This window comes from Larus michahellis, chromosome 1 (genome assembly GCF_964199755.1).
Source record: "Larus michahellis chromosome 1, bLarMic1.1, whole genome shotgun sequence".
In the NCBI taxonomy this organism is placed as follows: domain Eukaryota; kingdom Metazoa; phylum Chordata; class Aves; order Charadriiformes; family Laridae; genus Larus; species Larus michahellis.
In genome coordinates, this window is record NC_133896.1 from 165,027,181 (window position 1) to 165,049,862 (window position 22,682).

General features: G+C 41.4%; 1 protein-coding gene across 19 annotated transcripts in view; it reads right to left on the reverse strand.

Annotated features, from left to right (window-relative positions):
• The window catches only part of MBNL2 (muscleblind like splicing regulator 2), a 111,999-nt gene that overhangs the window by 14,651 nt on the left and 74,666 nt on the right, over positions 1 to 22,682 (reverse strand). For 5 of the 19 annotated variants that reach the window (XM_074562765.1, XM_074562791.1, XM_074562775.1 and 2 more), the window contains 5 exons: positions 20,281 to 20,445; positions 17,033 to 17,233; positions 15,590 to 15,853; positions 7,957 to 8,110; positions 3,024 to 3,118 (listed from right to left, as the gene is read on the reverse strand). In XM_074562765.1, coding sequence (XP_074418866.1) covers positions 3,024 to 3,118; positions 7,957 to 8,110; positions 15,590 to 15,853; positions 17,033 to 17,233; positions 20,281 to 20,445 — 879 coding nt within the window. Of the gene's footprint in view, positions 1 to 3,023; positions 3,119 to 4,550; positions 4,587 to 7,956; positions 8,111 to 8,804; positions 8,859 to 15,589; positions 15,854 to 17,032; positions 17,234 to 20,280; positions 20,446 to 22,682 lie in introns of all 19 variants that reach the window. The other 14 variants (XM_074562678.1, XM_074562837.1, XM_074562700.1 and 11 more) reach the window with 5 other exon arrangements.

Sequence of the window (22,682 nt, forward strand, 5' to 3'; positions counted from 1 at the left end):
TACTGGACCCAACAGTTGTTAGGCTTTTTTAGCTGTCAGCTGAGACTCCGTAACTTTTGGGATGTTGACTTTTCCTTCCACTGGCGCTTCAAGGACACTGCGATCATCATACTCAACCCAAGGAAGCCCAGCAATCTTTCCCCAGGCCAGAATACTAAGCCAAATGACATTGAGCTAAACGATTAAGACCTGCTACAACTTTCTTTTCACACCAGGCATTGTGAGAAGCTGTGGGAGCTGAAATGGGATGGGCTGAAGGCTGCAGGTTGATTTAAAAAGTGCAGTAGAGACACTGGGAAAAGGAAACCGTATCCCACAGATATGTAAAGCAGCGTGGCACAGACCAGGAAAGGAAATTTTATCTAGATGGGAATTAAGTTGGTTCTGTTTTACCTCAAACCAGGACAAAGTCCTTTTCTGAAATATACAGAGGAGTTTAAATCCATACAAGGGGACAAAAACTAAGGATGTTATGACCATGAACAAAGTCTTAACCCAAGTTAATTACCGGCTCCTTTTGTGTTTCTTGGGCTAGAGAAATATTGAGAGTTAGGAACACAGAGTTACTACGGGGCCTTTCCCAGTGTTGTAGCTTAGTCTCTGACTCTTGGGAGATTGTAAATAAAGAGCAAACTTGGAGATTTGCCTCTTATAAAGACGAAGTAACTGCTACTACTTTCCCTACTTTCAAATACGCAGGTTTTTTTACAGTAGCTTTTAAAGATTCGTAATGACTAAAACAAAGACAGAAGCGAGAAGAAAAAAAAGACAGCGATGGCACACACTACAGAAGCCAACAAGAAAAGCTGCTGGGGTGGGACTCATCTCCACAAGCAGTGGTGCAGAGCTTTGGTTACACACCTACGCTCCTTCCACAGGCAAGAGAAAGAGGCAGGACCCTCCAGGGCAATTCACCTCACCCTAACACCGACTTCTAGAAAAGCAGATGAACTGGATGCCGAACTTCCAAATGGCTGAAGTTAAACAAGTGGGAACCCATCCCCGTGTTAAACCATCCTTTAATTTCAGCATGGAGTTATATATGTACACACACACCCCAATATATGCAACTAAATAAATACAGATAGACACTTTTTACACCTCCTGTTAAATTTAAAATGCTCTAATCCTCCAATGCAAACAAAATCTGCGCTGGGAAAGGAGGGGCTCTGCCTGCTAACCTGCTACATGAGAAAGTGCACTAAGGCACACCTATGTCTCCCCAGTGACACCAGTTACTCGTGTGAAACTGTTCCCATTCACGAAAAGAAAAAAAACCCAACTGCTTAAAAAAAAGACTCCTTTGGTAAGCGTACATGTATTTATTCTACTCCAGCCACAGCCAGCCCCCCTGGCGCTCAGGAGCGTGGGTGGCAGAGCTTCCCCAGCGGCATTGCTGTGCTGGAGAGGGTCCCCAGCTGACCCCCTCCCCAAACCACCCCCTTTACTCACAGTCCCTTGGCACCTTTGAAATCCCTCTGTCACCGCTTTGGGATCACAAAACTACACTGGATACCGCCCAACAATTTTCTGCCTGCAGACGCTGTTGTGGGAAGGAACAGCGAAAGGCACCATTCGCCCGCTGCACTTTCCTCCTTGTCCCAAGCAGTTTGTCATTAAAACAAGCTAGCTCGCAGAAAAGAACGCGCAAAACGACAACCCCCTTTTGATGAAAATGCTAGAAGCACAAACACCACAATGCTGGCAAAGCAGCCTTTAAAAAGAAATAAAAATAGGTAAAACAAACTGGTTTGTGTTTCTTTAAGAAAGTAGGGTGTATTTCAGAGGTAGTATATTTTTTCTAAATTATTATAAATAAACTCTTGCAGCAACTTCCATTTTTCCATGGGATACTTAAAATAGTTTTGTGACCGACAGTAAAAAAAAAAAAATAAATCTGCTGGTGTAACATTATTAAGCAAAACATTTTCACTGATTTCTTTGGAATTCCTTGGGAGGTGGAGAGGGATGAATCAATGGGCGAGCGTTTCTACTCGGTCTGGCCAGGAGCAACACAAGGAAAGGTGCTGGGGACATATACCCCTCTGCTTTCTCTTGGTCAGCAAATCGGCTTGCTTCCTCCTCAGTTTGACCTCTCAAAAGCTGAGGGAAAACAGCTCTCGGGTGGAAGCGCTGGAGCATGGTCCCAAAGCAACAGAAAAGCCAGAGTGACCCAACTGCTGTGCAAACCCCTCTCCGGGTGGGAATTTCTACAGCCTCAACGGAGGAGTCAAAGCTACACGCTTTGAGCTGCAATAGATACAGTCTTTCCTGGGAATCAGGTCCTACAGGAGGAGGGGGGAACCCTACCAAAATGAAAACTGCCATTAACATAACAAACCGCAGAAGAAAAGGATCATCTTTCCTAGCCTGCCTCTGCCAATAACCCTGGGGGTTCTTTGTAACAACGTCCTTCCTTAGGGAAACATAATTCCCAGGTTAAAGATACACTTTCAAGCATAAAGCAGGCAGAGTCATAAATATCTCGAGTGCTGTTTTAATCACTAGCGTTTACAGAAAACATTCCATTTTGTTCCTCTCGGTTTTCTTTTTCAGATGCCCTGTCCAGCTTGTGATTTTAGACAGCTTCCATGCTTACTAATTAGTCACTTCCACACACCGCATGGAGAATGCTACGTTAACACACCTGAACGTTTGAAACCTGTGGTGATCTTCCTTCTGAACTTAGGAGTTAATAACAGACTTTTGTAAGTAGTCCAGTACTACGGTGATTCTAACTCCAGCTGGGTTAATTACACAGTAATTAGGTACAAACATCGCAACACAAAACACAGCTACATCATTATTTGCAACAAATGTTAACTCTAAATAAGTGCAACCTGTCCCACAAACACTTGCTATAAACGACTTAAAAATAAAAGTAAAATTTGATGGGGTAAACACAGAAAAAAAAAAAATTCTCCGGGAGAATTTTTTTTGTTAAAAAAAAAAATTAAAATAAAAATCTCAGCACTCATTTAGAGTTCGGGATCTTGTGAAAGAAAGCTTTAAAAGGAGCAAACCTGATTTGCTGTGGCTGTTGCGGCGAAGGGAACACTTGTTGCAGGAGTTGTTGCTGCAGAGACAGTGGCGGCCGTAGCGTTGTGCATCATGGGTACTTTCAGGAGGGGAACCATGGAAGCAATGAACAGGAGGGTGCAGCATTATGGTAAGAGAAGTGGTATTTTTGGCATGGTGAATATCAAGAGCAGCAAGCCATCGTCATGGGTTAAACCGGCAGATGGCATGCAATCACAGTGCAAAGCGAGAAAGCGTGGCGGAGAAATAAAAAAAAAGGGAAAATAGCTTATTACAAGTACAATTAAAGGAAGGTTGTCAACACAATCGGCGATTCCCAGAAAAAAAGAGCAAGGACCACTAAAAACACAGGCATTACGTCTAAGAAGAGGATTACTTGTGCAAACGAGGTCTCTACCGAAATGGCCCGCTACCTGAGAATTGCTACATGGGCAATTTGTTTTCCCCCAGTATCGATATAAAGCACTCCAAAATTAAATTCTACTAGAAAAAAAAAAAATACAGTGGTTTGTACTGGGAAGGAAACTGATAAATGTTTATGTTAATTTTTAAACACAACTAAAAATGAATTATTTTCACGTATCTTCATTTTGAAGCAAGCCAGATACTCACTGTCTTCCTTTATAATCCAATTTAGGCATTTTTTCTACTAGCACTGCATAACCGTTAGATTTTATCAGAGTTAAATTACCATCTGCTTTGAGGCAAAAATCAGGAGAAGGATGATAATAATTTTCCTGATTTAAATACTGCTTTGTTTGATCTAAAAAAGCCAGGTCGATTTTGTGAAAGTCGCTGCTTTTGCTCATTTGAAGAATGAATTTTAATCAGCATCTTCATGGGAGAATTATTAACCTGGTGTTTTAAAGGCTTGAAATTTTAACTGCTTATCTCAGTAGTCCCACAAAAAAAAAAAAAAAAAAAAATCACTGGGATAGGACTACAGAATAGAAGACAGATTACTTTTCTGTCTTAGAGGCTGTTGCATTGGGTTTCCATTTTGCACGCCCAAAATGTTAATTCCAAGCTGCAAATATATTTAGGAGGAGCGAGATTCAGATCACGGGTTTCAACAGAACCTCTGTGGATCAAAGTAGGCATTTCTGGGAAACGCTGATAAAACTTTCTAACACACAGCAAAAAGGAGAAATAGGCACACCACTATGAAACTTTAAAACACTGATGAAATTTGCTGGCTTTTTCCAGTATTTTATGATTTTATAGTACTAGACAATATAAAATATAAAGAGAAATAAAACTTTGAAAACTGAAAAGCAGACTGGAATTCATGGTATTATGCTTTTGCAGTGTAGTTGTTATAGCAGGTGATATCACATCTAAACTGCAGCTTTCATCTACAAACCTAAACACTCCGCAAAGTCAACCAGAAAGAAGGACAAGCGAACCTTTCATTCTAGTCAGCGTCTAAATCTTGCCTAGGATTTTTGAAACAAGTGAATACACATCATAAACAGTATAAAAAGAGATCAATAAAGAAATTTGGAACCTACCAATACTGGTAGCGGGTGTCATGCACAAAACTGACCCTGCGTGTCATGCAATGATAGGTGAAAAAAGTGGATAAAGGGAAGAAACAGGTTAGCCGTTTAGAGTTAACATTCAAAGTGAGATTCAAGCATAACCACAGAGAAGTAAGTTAGTTAAATGAAACTGTAAGGTCATTCATAGTTTTGCTTTAATACAAAAAAGTTGATTATGTTCTCACTAAACTCCTACCTGAGTATACTGTGCGACTTTTGGCATGTTTCTGTGTATATACGAGATACTTCATAAACCTTTTTATTTAGTACTTCTTTCACTTAGTACTTTTGCAGCAACGGGGTTTTGTTTATAGAAACATCTTCGGTTAAATATCGCACATCTTTGGTTAAATATCACATTGTATGGGAATTTTAGAACTCGTTGCACAATTCAGACAGCTCAATGTTGCGCAGATCAACATTCACCAACTTTTTGATGCGCAGCAGAGAAAGAAGTTAAAATGGAATTAGCCGACATTGTTCTGCGGGGGCTTTGCCAAATTTAATGTACTTGTTCTTAACACAACACCTGAGGTGGAGAGGTGCTTCTGGCCAAAGAAAACACTACTGTGACAATTCCCCAAGCTAAACTCCTCAAAGTTCCAGCAAGAGGTTCCCATCGCACCTCAGAGATGCTCTGGAAGGACTGCTCGCCTGCCACGTGTTTTAGTTTTGGTGCCTAGTCCACCTTTAACCTTTCTGGGAAGACCAGATGAAAAAAAAAACAAAAAAAAAAAAATCAAAAAAACAGTGTATTTTCAATACAGTGCATATAGCAAGCCGGTGAAGGCGAGCAGGTAAGGAGGCTAGTCCCACATACTGGCATATTTGATAAAAAGTCAAATATGCTTCCCATATTCCTGCTTAATTACTACTGCAGCCCCTTATCGGACCATCGCAGTAGCAGTGTAACTATGAATGACCTTACCCAAGAACAGTCCCCGGAGAATACACAAAGTTCCTCCTCTGGAGGCTACAGAAACACTAACAAACAGCAATGGGAAGAGAGAAAAGATCTGTTGTTTTTAAGATCATTCACCAAACAATAAGGAGAAGGTGACAAAGCAATCAAACTGATGTAAAACAAACAAAGTGCAGAACTTTGGAGGTAAGCCATGCTAAGTCAAGCCCCACACTTTTTATTAGGGGAGCAAGTGGTTAAGAAAGCAGAGAAGTTATATAAAACAATTAAGTTTTATATATATTCCAGCAGCAAAACTTGTCTTAAAATTTAACTTAACAGACACACACACACACACACACACGGAACACATTTGAAAATTATACCAATTCAGAAAATATCACATAATCATTTAAATTCCAACAGCTGATGTCGTGCATTGCTCCTTAGACCTGGGTGGCATGACAGTCCTTACACCCACCAAATCCAACCTTCCCAGAAAACATGGGAATATCAGACGTAGCATCTTTAACGAAAATCTCATGGCACCCACTCATCTAGAGGGGGTCTCCCTCTCCTAACCTTCTCCCAAAACCCACTCCTCTCTCTAACATCCTTTCTAGGTGCTGATGGTGTTCGTAAAGAGCAGGAGATCACCACCATGAGAAAGGTTTTCTACTCCGGGCTCAGGCTCCATCTGCTACGTTTTCCCCCTGTTTTTTCTTTTTTTGTGCACTTGTTTTGGGGCTTGACAATAACCTGGCCCTTGAGGTTTGGTTCCAAGATCCACCCTTCCTACCATCAGAAATTTGTAAGATAGAACTATAATTGCAACCATTAGCTGTAAAGAGGGATGGACAATAAAAAGCACAAAGAATGAGCTACTTAAGGAAGCATGAGCACTCCAAAAGTCTGGAAAATATCCAAATGCTATTTCACTGAAAAAGGTTTAAACTACTGTATTTTCCATAGTTAATTTAAAATCCTTGGCAATTGCAAATAATAGCGATAAGCCCTGAAAGGGAGTGCTTAAGAGAAGGAATAATGCATATCATACTGCAAATTCTCAGGTTTATAATGTAAAATAAATTTGTGGAAACTTCTGTATGTTTGTAAGCACAGGGCGGTCTTCCATTCATGTCCAAATAGGCAGTCTCACAATTTATTTATTTTTTTCAAACACTCCTGTAAATGACAGTATGTTTTCTGCCACAGATATTCTGGTGCACCAACATGCTAAAAATACGGCACACTATAACTTACTATTATAAATACAGGGGCAGGCTCCAAGGTTGTTACTCAGGCCTTATAGCAAAATTCCATCGAGTCAAAGCCATCTGTGTTTGTTTTTATCTTTAAAAACATATGGGAATGCTGATAGATCGGGAAACGATCGTGTGTTGCGTTTTATTCCTTGTTTAACCGACATTATTTCTATAAACTAAAATAACATCGCTGAAATGTCAAGTGCATTTGCAAACACGTAGTTTTAAACGATTCTGGAAGTTCACGCTCGATAACATTCTGAGACTAAAATACGTAATTTGTTAATTACAAATGAAACCACAGAATTCATTAGGCAGGATATTTACCTTTGGGAAGTTTGGAGTGGGGGGGTGACTGACGTAATTTAGAGGGTTATGTTGCTTATTGTTTATGTAAGCACCTAGCACACTATTCCTTTCGCAGTGTTAAAGAGAAGCCCTGCCACCAGCCACGGTGCAGTTCAAGCCACCTCCAACTGCTCTGATTTTTACAGAGTTCCGAGCACTGAAATGCAAATTACCCTCATCCATCTTCAGGTCACCCCCTGTGAAGAACCATAACCCCAGCTATTAGCCACAAATGCTAGGAAAAGTTCTGGTGGCACTCCAAAATGAAAACCACGAAAAAGTTATCTGATGCCTGGAAGCCCCTTAGCGCAGCTGCGGGGAGCCATGTGTTTTGCCAGTGCTTCCACGCAGGTTATCGGCTGGAAGGTTATGGCTGGTTCTCCCCTTCTCGCCCCGCTCGTGCGTGGCTGGGGCAATCCCCCAAGGCTGCAAAACAGCCCCCCCGCCGCCCCCAGGGAGCAGGAGGATGCGCCTGGGCCACAGGACGCTTCCCTTGGCACCTCTGAAGCGCGATGCTTTTCCCAGCATTTTGTGGTGGCGGAACTTTGCCTTCTCGTCTCCTAGGAGAGCGCTGGCAGATCAAAGTCAAAATCCAGCCAATTTAAGGTAGGAAAAAAGGGGCAAACTGCGGCCAATGATGAAGGAGGCTATGAATGTGAAAAGCAGCCTGATGGCGCGTGGAAATTTCTGCTTGAATTCTCGCACTTTGCAGAAGGAATTAAAACAACGTGTAAATATCTGCGCAGACTCCACCTCAAGTCGGGCAGGGAGGGCATAATCAAACCTTCTGTTAAGTGCAACAGCCTGACACGGAATTGCTACCTAAGGCACACAAAACTGGCTCAACGTGGGTACAACATACCTGTTGGGATAAACGTCGCGTGTTGCTGCAGCTGAGCATTGGCAAGAGCCTGTTGATAGTGCAAGACACTGGGATTGAAAACGGCACTGGCACCATTGCTTTTTTCAAGTGCTTGTCTCTTTGGTAAAGGGTGAAGAACACCAGGAGGAAAGGCCTGTAAATAAGGAAGTTAGTTAAAATGGTGCCATTTTTAAGACGCTGTCCGTAACATATACATAAATACAAAAAACTTATTGTTTTTTAAAGCGGCTAAAGATGCCTCGCCATGCACATTAACTCAAAGCACAGCAATGTAAAATGAGTGAAATTTTGTTATTGATAGCAAAAGCATGGTACTATTAACCTAAAACTGTAGCAGCACAACTACTGAAAAGAAAGGCCTTTAAAGCAACGAAAATGGCATTGCCTTTACATAGGTTTTCAAATATTACAGGGAGAAAAAACCACTTGTGTTTCATTGCCAAGTATTTTCTTTTTTAAATTTAAATATCATTTCCTATTATTACACAGATTAATGGATTACGTTAAGCGTTTTCAATTACAGAAGCAGTTTTATCTCAATTCGACTTTTCATGAGAGGATATTTAAAAAAATGAAACCATGTTAGGAACCAAACTAAATCGTCTGCGTTTATTACGTATGAGAATGAGATGGATAAATAGTTTCCGGTAAATTAACGAGTATGTGAAATCATTTCCGGTTGATGTTCAAAAGTAAAGCGATACAAATTTCATTAGTTGCTTCATCTGAAAAACAAAAACAAAACAAAAAAAAAAACAAAAAAAAAAAACAACCAAAAAACCCAAAAAAAAGCTACATGCAAAGCAAAAGGTGAAAGGTCAAAGTACCAGGTCTACAGTTGCTTCGAGAGGTCGCTTCATTGCTTTGGCAGTCGACTGAGTCTTTTAATAACAGGCAGCGAGCACATGATGGCAGTGGGCCAATGGGATTCAAGCGAATTAACATACAGGTAAACAGCAAGCAGAGGTGCATCATGGGAACGGCATTGCATTTGTGGATAGGTGAGAAGGAAAAAAATATTCTGAATGCAATATACAACATACAAAAAACACTAGGCATGCACAACAACAAAAATGTCTTCTAAAGAAATGGATATTACATTTCGAATTAGTACCGAAGCAAAAATGCATCTACTATACCTTAGTTAAAAGCATATAAGAGAGTAAAATATAGATGTTTGAAATTCAGGAAAGTTGAGTAAAACAGCAGCTTGCAGACACTATTAAGCATCGTATAAACACTTCACAGAGATGCAGAAAGAATTTAAGGATACGCCTATAAGAATTCCTGATAAGTTAGTTGAGTCACATTTTAAAGCAGAAAAATCAATTTGGAAGGCTACACTTTCAAATAGAAAAGCACTAGTGAAAGTTGTAATGTGTTGCAAACCCTACTAATATCAGTGCTTGCAAGGTGAGGGTCTTTTAATGAAGAGAAATCCATCACTCAATAGACTTGGGGTTCAAAACGGGAGAGGTTCTCTTTTTCCAATTCAAAGCAGGGTAAGTAATATGTCTAGTTGCACTAACTTATCATTAATTCCTTTTGCTTGCCCCTACAGCTGGGTCATTTTTCGTAGATTTTTTTTTCTTTGTAACTTACCACGTTACATTGAGAGGGAAAAAAGTCTTTCAGAATTTAAAACGTATTTTCTAAATTTCGCTACAACATTCGGTACTAGCTTCAGGAGCAGGGAGTGAAAATACTGCTCTCAGTTCATAAGCAAACATTAAGGTACGATTTATGATACTACTCCGGTATTACTAATTTTTTTAAAAGAAAATATTTAGGCAGAGTACATAGGCATATACATTTATGTATACTTCCATAATAAGATCAAACTTATGGCTGATATGATGGCATTCTGTAAAAAAATATTCTCATACAAAATATTACTTTCAAGTTTTATAGTGTAAATAATTCTTATAAACCTTTAGAAAGGAAAGGGAGATTTACTGAGAAATCAGAATTTTTACTTTTGTTTTTTAAACACAGGCTGATATTTAGCTCTTTTTAGGATATACAGAATATGTCTATCTTGAGATCAGTATGTGGAAATAGGGAACAAAAGTGGGGAAAAAAACGATGATAAGGCACAAAATGCCTACAAACAGCTTATGGTCACAAGATTAACCAGCGCCAACAGGGTATTTTGCAGGAGAGCCCTCAGTTTGCCTATTCCTTCTTCCTGGCTCTGTTGCACCTACGTTGCATCAGGCTTCCCAACGCCCTCCCCATCTCGCCTTCAGCACATTTCTGGATTACATACCCTGATCTACAGAATCTGCTCATCTGTCTGGGTCCAAGAAACACTTGGTGCAAAGCGAGGATCTGGAGAGCCTTCTTGTGTCTAAGCAGGTTGCTGTGCAGCTGACGTGCGGTACCCGCCACGGGCACCCCCACGGGGGACATCACTCTATTTGCACAGGGCACAGCCTCAGACCCACTCTGCATCCACCACGGATGGATGGAAGTCTACACTGAGGAAGCGTTACCACTGAATTCAGGATTCCGAGGATGACGAAGTACACAAATTCAAAACAACATCATTAAGAGTAAAGCGTTTCAGTTAATTACCTTTATTATCCAAATGCAGATCTTATCTGATCTCACTTGTTAACTTATTATCTCTGTGCTAACGATTGCCTTTCTCCACTTCATCTCCATGCTCCTCTTAACCTTACCTCCCTATTTTGAAGCTTTTTGCTGGGTTTCCTCTCATCTTCCACAGCAAGTTCAGTCTCAGAGTTTTCCCAGCCTTCATCTTTTCTTTCATTTTGTCCTAATAGTAAAACCTCCTTTGTCTCTTTCTGTTCCATCAGGTTATCTCCTGCTCAACATTTGATCTCCTACATAACTAACAACCAAACAAATCAATAGCTACAGACTGGAGAGGAAAAGGCTATGGAAAGGAAATAAAGATAATAATAAAAATGATCAAACATACTGAGGCATAGTATTTGTCTGCTATATGTCATATTGGTATGCTATAATGAGCAAGATCCACACAGCGGAGGCCTGCGTGGATGTGCAAGGAGCTCCTGACTAAACTCTACCACAAGAAGGGAAGCACACAAGAGGTGGAAGCAGGGACGGATGGGCCAAGAGGAATAGGGACACAGCCTGAGCATGCAAGGATGGGTTAGGAGGGCCAAAGACCACCTGCAGTTGAATCTGACAAGGGATGTGAAGGACAACAAGAAGAGCTTCTCCAAGTATATCAGCAACAAAAGGAAGACTAGGGAAAATGCCGGCACTGCTGAATGGGGCAGGCGATCTGCTGACACAGGACACAGAGAAGTCTGAGGTATTGAACATCATCTCCATCTCAGCCTTTACTGGTGAGACTGACCTTTGGGCCAGGGGGAGACCAGTGTCAAAGCCTGAAGTGAAGATTTACCCTCGGAGGAGCATCAAGCTAGGAAACATTTAAACAAACCGGATACACAAGCCCATAGGACCTGACAAGAGGCACTGATGGGTGCTGAGGGAGCTGGCCAATTTCACTGCAAGGTCACTACTAATTATCTTTGAAAGGTCACTGTGACTGGGGGAAGTTTGCAAAGACTGTAAGAAAGTAAATGACACTCTGATCTTCAAAATGGACAGGAAGGAAGGTCTGAGGAATGACAGTTTGGTCAGCCTCACCTCAATCCCTGGGAAAGCGATCAAGTAAGTCCTCCTGAAAAACACCTCCAAGCATACGAAAACCAAGAAGGTGATAGGGCGTAGTCAGCATAGATCTATGAAGGGGAAATTATGCTTACCCACCCTTACAGCCTTCTACAATGAGACTGGCTTGGTCGGTGAGGGGAGAGCCACAGATATTGTTTCTCTTGACTTCAAAAAAATTTTCAACACTGTCTCCCATTTAATTCTCATGGACAAACTTCTTTAGTAAGGGCTAAATGGGAAACAGTGAGGTGGACTGAAAATTGGCTCAACTGCCAGGCTCAAAGGGTTGTGTTCAGCAACACAGTCCAGCTGGAGGCCGCTAACTAGTGGTGTAAAACTGGGAGGCTGACACACAAGATAGTTGTGCTGCAACTCAGAGGTATCTGGAAAGGCTGGAGAAAATGGGCACAGAGGAACCTCACTAAGTTCAACAAAGGGAAATACCAAGCCCTGTACCTGGAGAGGAACAACCCCAGGCAGCAGTACACGCTGGGAGCCACCCAGCTGGAAAGTAGCTTGGAAGAAAGGGCCCTTAAGGTCCTGGTGGACACCGAGTTGAACATGAGGCAGCAATGCACCCTCACAGCAAAGGCAGCTGACAGCATCCTGGGCCTCATTACGAAGGGCATCACCAGCAGGTCAAGGGAGGTGATCCTTCCCTTCTACTCAGCACTGGTGAGGCTGCATATGGAGCCCTATGTCCAGGTCTGTGTGCCCCAGTAGAAGAAAGACACGTATGTACCACAGAACAGTCCCGTAAAGGGCCCCAAAGGTGATTAAGGGACTGGAGCACCTCTCATATGACAAAAGGCTGAGAGAACTGCGAATGTTCAGCCTAAGAGAAGATGGGAAGAGAAGGGGAATCTCATCAGTGTATATTCATACCTGATGGAGGAGTAAAGATGGAGCCAGACTCTTCTCAGTAGTGCCCTGTGACAGGACAAGATACAATGGGAACAAATTTAAATACAAGAAATTCCATTTAAATGTAGGTTTTGGTAGTTATTTTTCCCCTCTGTTTTTACTGTAAGCATTATTTAACCATGGAGCAGGTTGTCAAGAAACGTAGAGTCTCCAACCTTGGGAACTTTCAAAAGCCAACTAGGCATGTCCTGGGCAATCTGCTCTAGCTCACCCTGTTTGAGCAGGGGGGTTGGACTAGATGACCTCCAGAGGTCCCTTCCAACACCAACAATGAGTTCACATTTTAATTTAGACTGTACATTCTTCAGTGACTTTTTATGCTCCCTGATGCACCACATGAATATTTGGAGCTCCTTGAGTGCAATGATAGATAACGCTGCCTTCTAATGCACTTCACATTTAAGCTGTACATGATCTACAGCCTCTTGCAGAGTGTCTTTCCCTTTCCTTTTTACTTCAAATGACGAGGTCACCTAAGATACCTGAGTAGAAATTCCTAAACCTCAGTGTACAGAAAAATACACAGGGCATTTTCTGCAAGGTCCCAGACTGAAGAATTCATTGACCTTCAATGGTCTTACAAGCTTATAGGGAGCTTAAGAAAGATAGGGACAAACTTTTTAACAGGGCCTGCTGCGATAGGACGAGAAGGAATGGTTTTAAACTAAAAGAGGGTAGATTCAGACTAGATATAAGGAAGAATGTTTTTACAATGAGGGTGGTGAGACACTGGCACAGGTTGCCCAGAGAGATGGTAGATGCCCCATCCCTGGAAACATTCAAGGTCAGTTTGGATGGGGCTCTGAGCAACCTGATCTAGTTGAAGATGTCCCTACTTATTGCAGAGGGGTTGCACTAGATGACTTTTAAAGGTCCCTGCCTTTAAAACTATTCTACAATTCTATAAGCTTTGCCTATAGCGCTGTAACCCTATCCACAATGCTCACCGAGAAGATCACTCACTCTCTGGACCAGAGCAATGCAGCCAGCTCCCCAGCCAGGAAAGAAAACCTCTTGGACACAATTTGAACCCGGAAGCAACCTGCAAATGAACCCTATAGGTAAGAATTTGTATTTCTGCCTTACTTTTGCTCTCTAGATCTAACTAAGTATTCTTGGTCATTCTTGGGTGGCCTTGCAGGCATGTGTCTTTTCTACCACTTTTTTGTTGTTACTGCCATTCCAGTGATTTTTATTCACTCTGTCTGATTGTTTCAAATCTATATTAAACAAAAAATAGCTGGATTGCAAAGCATGTTTTCTGTTTGGTAGACTAAGTATGCCATTAAAATATTTCGTACAAATTTTTGTGCAAAAAGCTACCCTGAATTACAGGTCCCTGCCTTTTTCTCACATGACATTAGAATGCTAACATTTCAATTCTGTGTTTCCAAAGATGCTTAGTCTTGCTTTGAGGATAATGTAATTCCAATTACGGCTTATTTGAAATCACAGGTTATATATCCAACCATTACTGAAGCCCAAAAAAATGAATCCCCTCATCTATCTCCTTTCTTCTTTAGTATGTTGCCTAGAAATATTACATTTTCTAAATGGGCAATAAATATTGCACAATTGAAGCTAATTAGAATAAAAAAAACAATCTCCTTTGCTTTAATTTCCAGATGGTATTCAATTTCTGCAAGCACAGGAAAGTTTAACTAAAAATCACCCAGTTTGAAACAGAGACTGGGGAAACTATAAGAGAAAGAATATTAAACCTTCAGAAATGTTTGGTTTACTTTCTTGCATAACTTACCCTTTGTCCCTCAAAAAGTCTGGTCTTTGCTAATTTCCTAAATACAATAGCTTGGGGTAGTTATATACTGTACTGTATTGTGTTTCTGGTAGGCTTTTTACCCAGAGAATAACTGTATTGTCTATAACCATTGTATGCACTGCCCACAAGTCCACAAACCACATCTGCTTAATTATTCGTCCACTGCCAGCAATGAAGACAATGATTCTTTGATTTGCTGCCAGCAATTTTGTCTCCCAAGTTAGATCCTGCATGCTCGTTTTATTTAACTTTATCAATACCACTCTATTTAAATCTATCAGCTTTCCTGGTAGCAACCGTAAGAGAGATCCAATACTGGTAAATGGATGGGCTGACTTGTCTGAACAGTTTTCAGTAAGAGCTTAAAATATCTGAAAATAGAAAGCCCTCCATCTCTTTTCTTCTGACTACAGTTACTATGCTTTTGCTTAATGATTCCCATTTTAGTTTACTACTCTTAAACCCTGTTTTTCTAATAGAAGAATTGTATCATAAAGAGATTCAAGTAACTTGCCCATGACAGCGGGAGAGGCAAGAATAGTCTCTAGGCACGAGATTCATCTAACCAAAAGTCAAAAAAAGATATAGTCAACACTTTTTAGTCATCAGGGATAGACGTGTATCTGCAGAGGGCAGTTTTTTCTCAGCCCCAGATAGGCACTAGCGGTAGATTAGATGAATGTGCTGGTTTTTCTCCACTACGTATAGAGTGAGACCAAAATGGCCAGGCTAGGCCCAGATATCTAAGGTGGGGTGAGTTGAATCCTTGTACAGGTTTCTTTTCTACTACCCATCTCTGAGGCAAAAGCTCTCTCTTCGCTTTTTCTTCCTTTTCTTCCAAATTTCCACATTTATATCTGTCACCAAAGAGCTAAAACAGCATATGTGCCCCTGTTTTCCAGGGGACATTGAAGCTTATCAGTTTGGTTTCTGTTTGAAAATACTAGGGGCAAATTTAACATATCAACAAGGCAGAGAACAGAAGTGGTATAGAGTGTCATTTGCTTCACTGTCTTGGATAGAAATACAGCATTAAAATAAGGCCATAAAGAAAAAAAGTGCTTCCTCCCATCAAGCAATAGTAATATTTTTTAAAATTCTTATCTTTTACAAAAAAAAAAAAAAAAGAGGCAAAAGAGAAAAGAAAGTATAAGCAAACAGCATTAAATTGAAGCAAAATAGGCATCAAAGAGCTTCTGTCAAAAAAAGGCAGCCATATATGCCAGCACTTACCATCACAGTCGCAGCTGCCGCAGCTGCCTGGGCTGCCACCGCAGCCTGGTTGGCTTGGTGTTGCGCCGCTTTGATTTTGGCCTGCAAATGTGCAGGAGGGTGAAAATACTTGCATTTCTCCCTCATGCAACGCCCTTTTATGTAATCCATACACACGGTTACGGTGTTGTCGTTTGTGTCAATCATTGTGCTGTCTGCCGGATGCGCAAAGCGGCAATCAGTCTCTCCACGCGCACAGTTTCCCCGCTGGAACTCCCTGCACACCTACGTGCAAAACAACACCCGTTGCAGGGGAAGAGCTCGGCGCAACCCGAAAGGGCAAGGAGAGCCCCGCGCCCCCAAAAGACAGACCTTCCCCCTATCCCCGGTTAGTTTTTCAGCTAATTCAGTTTAATAAACCTTTCGTCTTCTTCTGGGAGAGGGAAACGCATCTATTTTACCCTTATGTGCTTGGCTCCTCAGGCAGCTCTGCAGTATGGCAGCTAAATGAACTTGACATGCAATAAGAAGCATTCCCAAATGCCCTTCCTTTTTCCTGTCTAGAAAACATCTGGGAAGGATACTTACTGAAGTAACTGCCCCTGCCAAACTAGCTGGGAATCCCAAAATATTCAGTCCCTTTCTGACTACACTTTACATTCTTGCAGCTCCACTGGTAGGGAAGGAGTTCCTCTTGCTGAGACCCAAGGAAGATATTCATCAGCTGCACTGTATTTTTTACGGAGTCCACAAACAAAATGGAGAGCCTCCTTAAAAATAATTTTCAAAAACAGGCAGAATGGACACACTGATTTTCCTAAGAAATGTTCTCCAGACACTACTGCTTAGGCTTTTGGGAAAGGACATTCAATGCTGGAAGAGCCATTTGGTCTTCTTGTGTACTTGGATAACAGATTCCACCGAGCCCCACCATGCAGAGATCCATCAACACCAGGCAGGCTCTGCACACAGCTGGGGGCTTGCACCTTCAGCCTCCTCCAGTGTTGGTGACATTCGACATCTCCACTTGTAGCTCAAGGCTGAAGGGCTATGAAATTCCCCTAACATCGATGCATAAGGCTATAAAATTCCCCTAATATCAGGGCATGAAAATCAGGACAGAATTAATACTTCAATAAAAATGGGCTTGTTAGATATTTTGTCCCGGCATACCTTTACAGGCATGTATACTTGAGGTATTTTGGAGGAGATAGATAACTTTACAAAAGTTGAAAATTCATGTTGATGTCTGTGTACTAACTTTGAGCAAATGCACTACCTTAAAAGTAACAGTGTTTAATTACCACTGGCTGCAAGTGTAGAAATCCTGCCTGGCTACAAGGTCTTTATTTGCAGCAACTAAATTTAAGCATCATTTCTAAAACAATAAAGTTTTCCCCTCCAGGATCTTTCACACAGCCTAACAGGGGATCGTATTTCTAGTCACGGTGGTGTCTACAGTACCTCCAGTTTATCAGTCCTGAGGAGTTTCTGGGTAGCAGTTGAACCGGGGACTGAAACCGGTGGACTTCCAGGAACAATGACAGGCGGCGTGGGTAGGATCTCGGTCGGGACTAAGCCAACTCCCGGTGTTACTGGCGTTAGGTAAGGAGCAAAGCTAATAGCCGTGTTCGTTCCTATTGTGGGACCCACTGGAAATGTGGGCTGCAAAATGAAAACACAGACCGAGATGAAAAAAACCAACCCCTTAATCAAGAGCCTATTAGTTGTCTTTCGCGTGTTCTTTCTGGCGCCGATTCATTTTCTTAATCAAAAAATGTCAAACAGCTGGGAAAACACACAGAGCATACTCTCTTCTTTTAATCACGTAAACACATTCCAGAGGAATACTAAGAACCGCACTTTGTAGCTCTATTATTGGAAAAGTGGCCGCCGATGCAAAGGAAGTCATACTTTGAACCCGAATCTCTATGGAGGCCCAGCTTACATTGCAGGCTGCTTATTTACACATCTAAAAGCAGAAATAACATAGACTTTATTGCTTTTTCTCAATACCTGCTTTCCTTAGGAAAACAGGCTATTTTTCAAAGTACCAGATTTCATGGGTGAAGAGTTATTAACTATATTAAAGCCATATTTCTAATAAGAGTATATATAATGAGCTCTTTGGCCTGTAACTTCCATCTGCTTGCATGCTGTATTTTGCCACCTCCGGCAATTATACGTTCCTTACTATGGTTCACACATGGAAAAACCTCACCTTTGCGAATGTTTGTGTGCTCAGCTGTCACCGGTGGCAAGCAGAATAAATATTATAATCTCAGCTGGACACAATATTTAGAAAGGGATTATTCAGGCTTAGCTAGAGTTCACCTTACAAAAAAATTTGATTGGAAGGAATGATATGGGTCTAAAAATCTGTTTCGTGCCTTCCTGCGGCGAGTCAGTGAAGTCATGAGCAGAGGAAATGTGTGATGCTAAAACGCAGCCCTACCAAGGCAGAATGGTGGGTTTGTTACCGCCAGCACCATGGGGGGTGGAGGCAGAACATCACCATGGTGAGACCACGGTCAGACCTGGGAAGTGCTTTAGTTCGGCAGAGCTGACGTTTACTCCAGAGAGTGAAGCTATAATTATAAATGAGGAAAAACTACGCAGGAAAACAGGACACATCTCAGATCAGCTTTGTCAGAAATCGAATTCGCAAATAAGCAGGACACTAAGGAAAGACTTAAAAACGCTTAACGAGGTGTGTCTTTCTCATCAAGGTGGCCTGCATGGCCTCTGTTGGAGAAGGGAAGCCAGCCACGCACAGTATGTAGAAAATACACAAGAGAAAGCATAGGAGCTAGAAGGTTTATTTCTGTTTTGGGTTTTTTTTGGTTGGGTTGTTGTTGTTTTTTTTAATCTTTGGAACCAATTACTAAATTATAAATGAATGTGAGTTAGTACCAAGAAAATGCTTTGAGCAGCAGATTAGCCAGGGTACCCAACCGTACAGAAATGGCATCCACCTGCCCTAGAGAGTTTAAAGTGAATAATGTACTGTTTTTATCAGAGATCAAAACTGCTTGATATCAAACAGCCCAGTTTATAAGTCAAGTGCTAGATAAATTCTTTAGAGCATAATAATGAACATTTACACAAAACAAAGGTTCGACTATGTTGGGGACAATATGCGTTATGTAAAATATAAATAACAGCTTTGTATCAGATATAATTTTAAGAATAAATCAACACGTGAAATGACTTCTACGGAATTTTCTTTCACTTTTTATCCATTTGGTCAAGGCTGAGTCATCCTGATCTGGCAATTTATGCGAGAGAGAGAAATAAAACCTGGCACTTTTATCACAGAAATCAGTGCAGAAGGCATTACATCAATGAAATTGTAAAGTTCAAATGATGAAATGGGTGAATAGAAAAAAGTATCATTTCGCCACTTCAGTTTTTCTCATCATACTAAGAGCTGGAATCTATTACTTCATGAAAACTTTTCCTGGTGAAAACTCAAGCAGTAAAAGGCAAGGACGTACCAAAACACATTATGCCAATATACCAAGATACATTTTGATGAACGCGTACCAGAAATTCAGGGACTCCTGACACCCACTTTTTGTTCTTGCCTTCCCACCTTACAGCAGATGTTTCAAGTGTAAAAACACATCTGAAAAAGGCACCTGGGGTGAGCATCCTGTGGCCAAACACAGAGAGCTTCCTCTGAGATGCTTACGCTTGGCTCCTGTCATAGCCCATGGTAAAACAAAGGCGCTTAAAAAACCAAATCATCTAATCCAAATGTAGACATCTGAAACAAGCCAAGCGAATGGTAATTAGGAGTGCCTATTACTTTTGATAAACTATAAATGGACCTAGGAAGCCCAGCGCAGAAGTTGATGCCAACGCTCCAGATGCCTCAAGTTAGAGAAAGAAATCCCACTCCAGTGGGATGCCTTACGCCAGGCATTCAGCTTGAGAAAACATCATTAGCAGCCATGTGTGAAAAGTTTAAATCTGATTACTTGCCTAACCATGCTTTGGAAGTCTGGTACAATGAGGAGCTCAACTGCAAAGGCAGCCCAGAGCAACTGATCATTTTAATGTATGTCCAAAGACGCTCCTCATGCGTGCAAGACTCTAGTTTTATGTCACCTTCTGGATTTGAGGTGTCCCAGGCACCATACACATTACTTCAAGATAAAGTGCTGAGTTTTTAAAGTACACGCACCAGCAATTCTCTGTCTTATTCTGGTACACTTCAGATTTCAAGAGAGTAAGAAAATGCTACCCAGAATGACATTAACCTTTGTTCCTGGTACTGGGATAAAATACTATTTAAAGCCACTCAAATTATACTCTTGAGAGGGGAACTTTGCATTCCTACTTAAATAGTTTACTAGCAAATTATTATTGTTATACAAATTTTCACCTCAAGAATGATTATAGGTAAAAACCTTGCAAATCTAGACAAAACCTGGCATGAACTGAATGAAGGGGGGGGAAAAAAAGAGAGAGAAAGAAAAAAAAAAAGCAAATTACTCTGGGACAAAAATATATCAAATCTACAGCAACACTCCATTATATCTTCAAATGCACCTATAAATGAACATATCTCTAGCACCTTGGCAACTCCTTAAGTCAACAGATGGGGACTATTTTTATTGATACTAGTTTAGAGAACTTTTGCAGGTCAACATAGCCCTGTCCTTCAACTTTACTTACCAATAACACCATCAGAGAAATATACTTACCACTGGCTGTAGCGGTGTCCCTGGAAACATGAACTGCATTTGCTGGGCAAGCATTGCTGCGGCAGTTTTTTGTTGGATTAAGTTGTTCCTGCCATTGATTTCCAGTTGAGTTTTTAAATGTGTTGGTGGATGAAGGTACTTGCAGTTCTCCCTTGTACAACGACCCTGGAAAAAGAAGCCACACTAATTGCTCTGCTGCTTTTGATGCCTTTTTCATGCCTTTGAGCAAAATACTACACCGTAAACTAAGCAAGAAGGAGTAAAATACAGGGTGTTTCCTGGGAACTATTTAGCAGGCTGGGAGGAGCTGACGGCCTTGAGGTCGGCCTCAGCCCACTACCTCTGATTAATCATTAAGGCTATTAGCCATGAAAAAAAGGAGAGAAAGACTTTGAAACAGCATTTTCATTGTTAAGTACAGATCACTGCTATACAATTAATACTCCGACTACTATCCAGACTGCCTGAACTGCCTCTCACGGTATCTTGGCCAGAGTATCTGGTGTTACCATAACATTGATGTTTTTATAAATGGCATTACATTATGAATAACAAATCTAAATCTTCTTTAAAAGAAATGCAGCTTTTAAGCACATTATATTAAAAAATAATTGCATGTTCCTGGCAGTAAGGATCTAAAGCGGCCACACTCTGCTTGTGTTCTCTCATATGTTCACCTTTATTCCAGTTCACTGCCTTCTGCCCTCCCGTTTTGTATGACATCAGCACAACTTTGAACTATTTCCATTCAAGTATAAAAGAACAGAAGTCAAGCTGGTACTTTCACAGACTAAATTTAGAAGCAGTGCAAGGAACTAAATCTGAAGGTATACAGCAAAAGGAGAACTCCAGATCGACCTGAAAGCAGGAATTTTAAGACAGTTATGAGACAGTAAGAGACAATAAAAACATGGGTGGGCAGTCACCTCTGAGGTGGCTTGTGTTGGAAGAGGTGGACATGGAGCACACCTCTACAAGCAATGAATGCTGACCAAAAGGTAAGTAGAGCAGCATAAGACGCAGTGATACGTTTTCCCCCAGAAAGGGAAATCTTGGCTGCACCAGCAGCTTATGCAGCTGCAGGGCAGGACCTGCTGGGATCAGAAGCTCCTCGATGACACAGCTTGCAGTCACAAAATTTTAAGAGCTGTGACCAGAGGATCTAGAGCATTAGTCAAACTGCATTTGACACACCCAACTTGTAGAAGGTAAGTTTCCAAATTGAGACGTTTTTAAAAAGTGCTTTTTAAGCTTTCCATTCACTGGTACAAGGGCTTTACAATTCGTAGCCAAGTAGGAATATCCTCCTATAGCCAAGAAAGCATTAAGATCTCTAGGCAAGAACATCACACAGTACACAGGCACACCAACTCTGTGTATGCATACGCGCACACACACGCTGCTACAAAACCTTCAGTACACTTCGAATGCCCCAGAACAACAGTGTTAATGTTATACTTGTTACTCAGACACCGAAATACTGATGATTCTGCCTCCAGCCTGCTATAAGAATGTAATACCTACCTACACAGGAGTGAGTTAAACATGTCCAAGAAGGTTCTCCTGCATTGAGGCCGATGGGAATGCAAACAGCTATTTCCACATTATTAAACTACCGAGATCACCCCTTTCCTGAATTGCGCCTGGCCACTGTTTGGGAGTATGCCAAATGGCAGAGGCCAGAACAGTTCAGCAAAGCTAAAAACTTAAGGAAAAAAAAAAAAAGGTCTCAGCACTCAGGAAAACACTTCGCGATGCTGTTTTAACCTGTTAGTATAGATGCAGCCATTTTCAGGACATCATGTCTTCCTTCTGACTTCTATTGTGCCAGTCACTAATGCTGTCTGGTTTAATGAAGTACACGAAAGGAACAGCTGTTCCAGCTGTTGTCAGCTGGCATGAGCAGAACCAGAAATAGTCACGATTCGATGGACACGGAAGAAGGCTGGCTCTTCCATTTGGGGGGCGAACAAGGCCATCACCTTCATAATGTTAAACTGGAGCACGCCCAGCGCAGGCAATGAACATACGCTTTTGTGTTGGCTGATGAGGCCAACTGATAAAGACATTTTTAACTGAGATCTATTTTGTGTATGAACGGTTCAAACGGCAAATCTGAAAATTAAAACAGCAAAATCAAATCAAGCTACTCTACCCGATGGAAATATCTACCTCTGGAAACAAAAGTGCTCCTCAAATAAGGACTGAGGGCAACTCTCAGCCACAGTGGCTTTCAAAGTACCTGAAGCCTGAAGAGCGCCTCCAGCCAGCCCTCCACTCTTACCTCGGAAAGCACACGGCTGCTATATACCATCACTGCAAGCTCTGCAAAGCAACCCACAGTGCACAAAAGATTGGTTATTTCAGAAAACTTTCCAAAATAATCCAACCGTACAAAAATG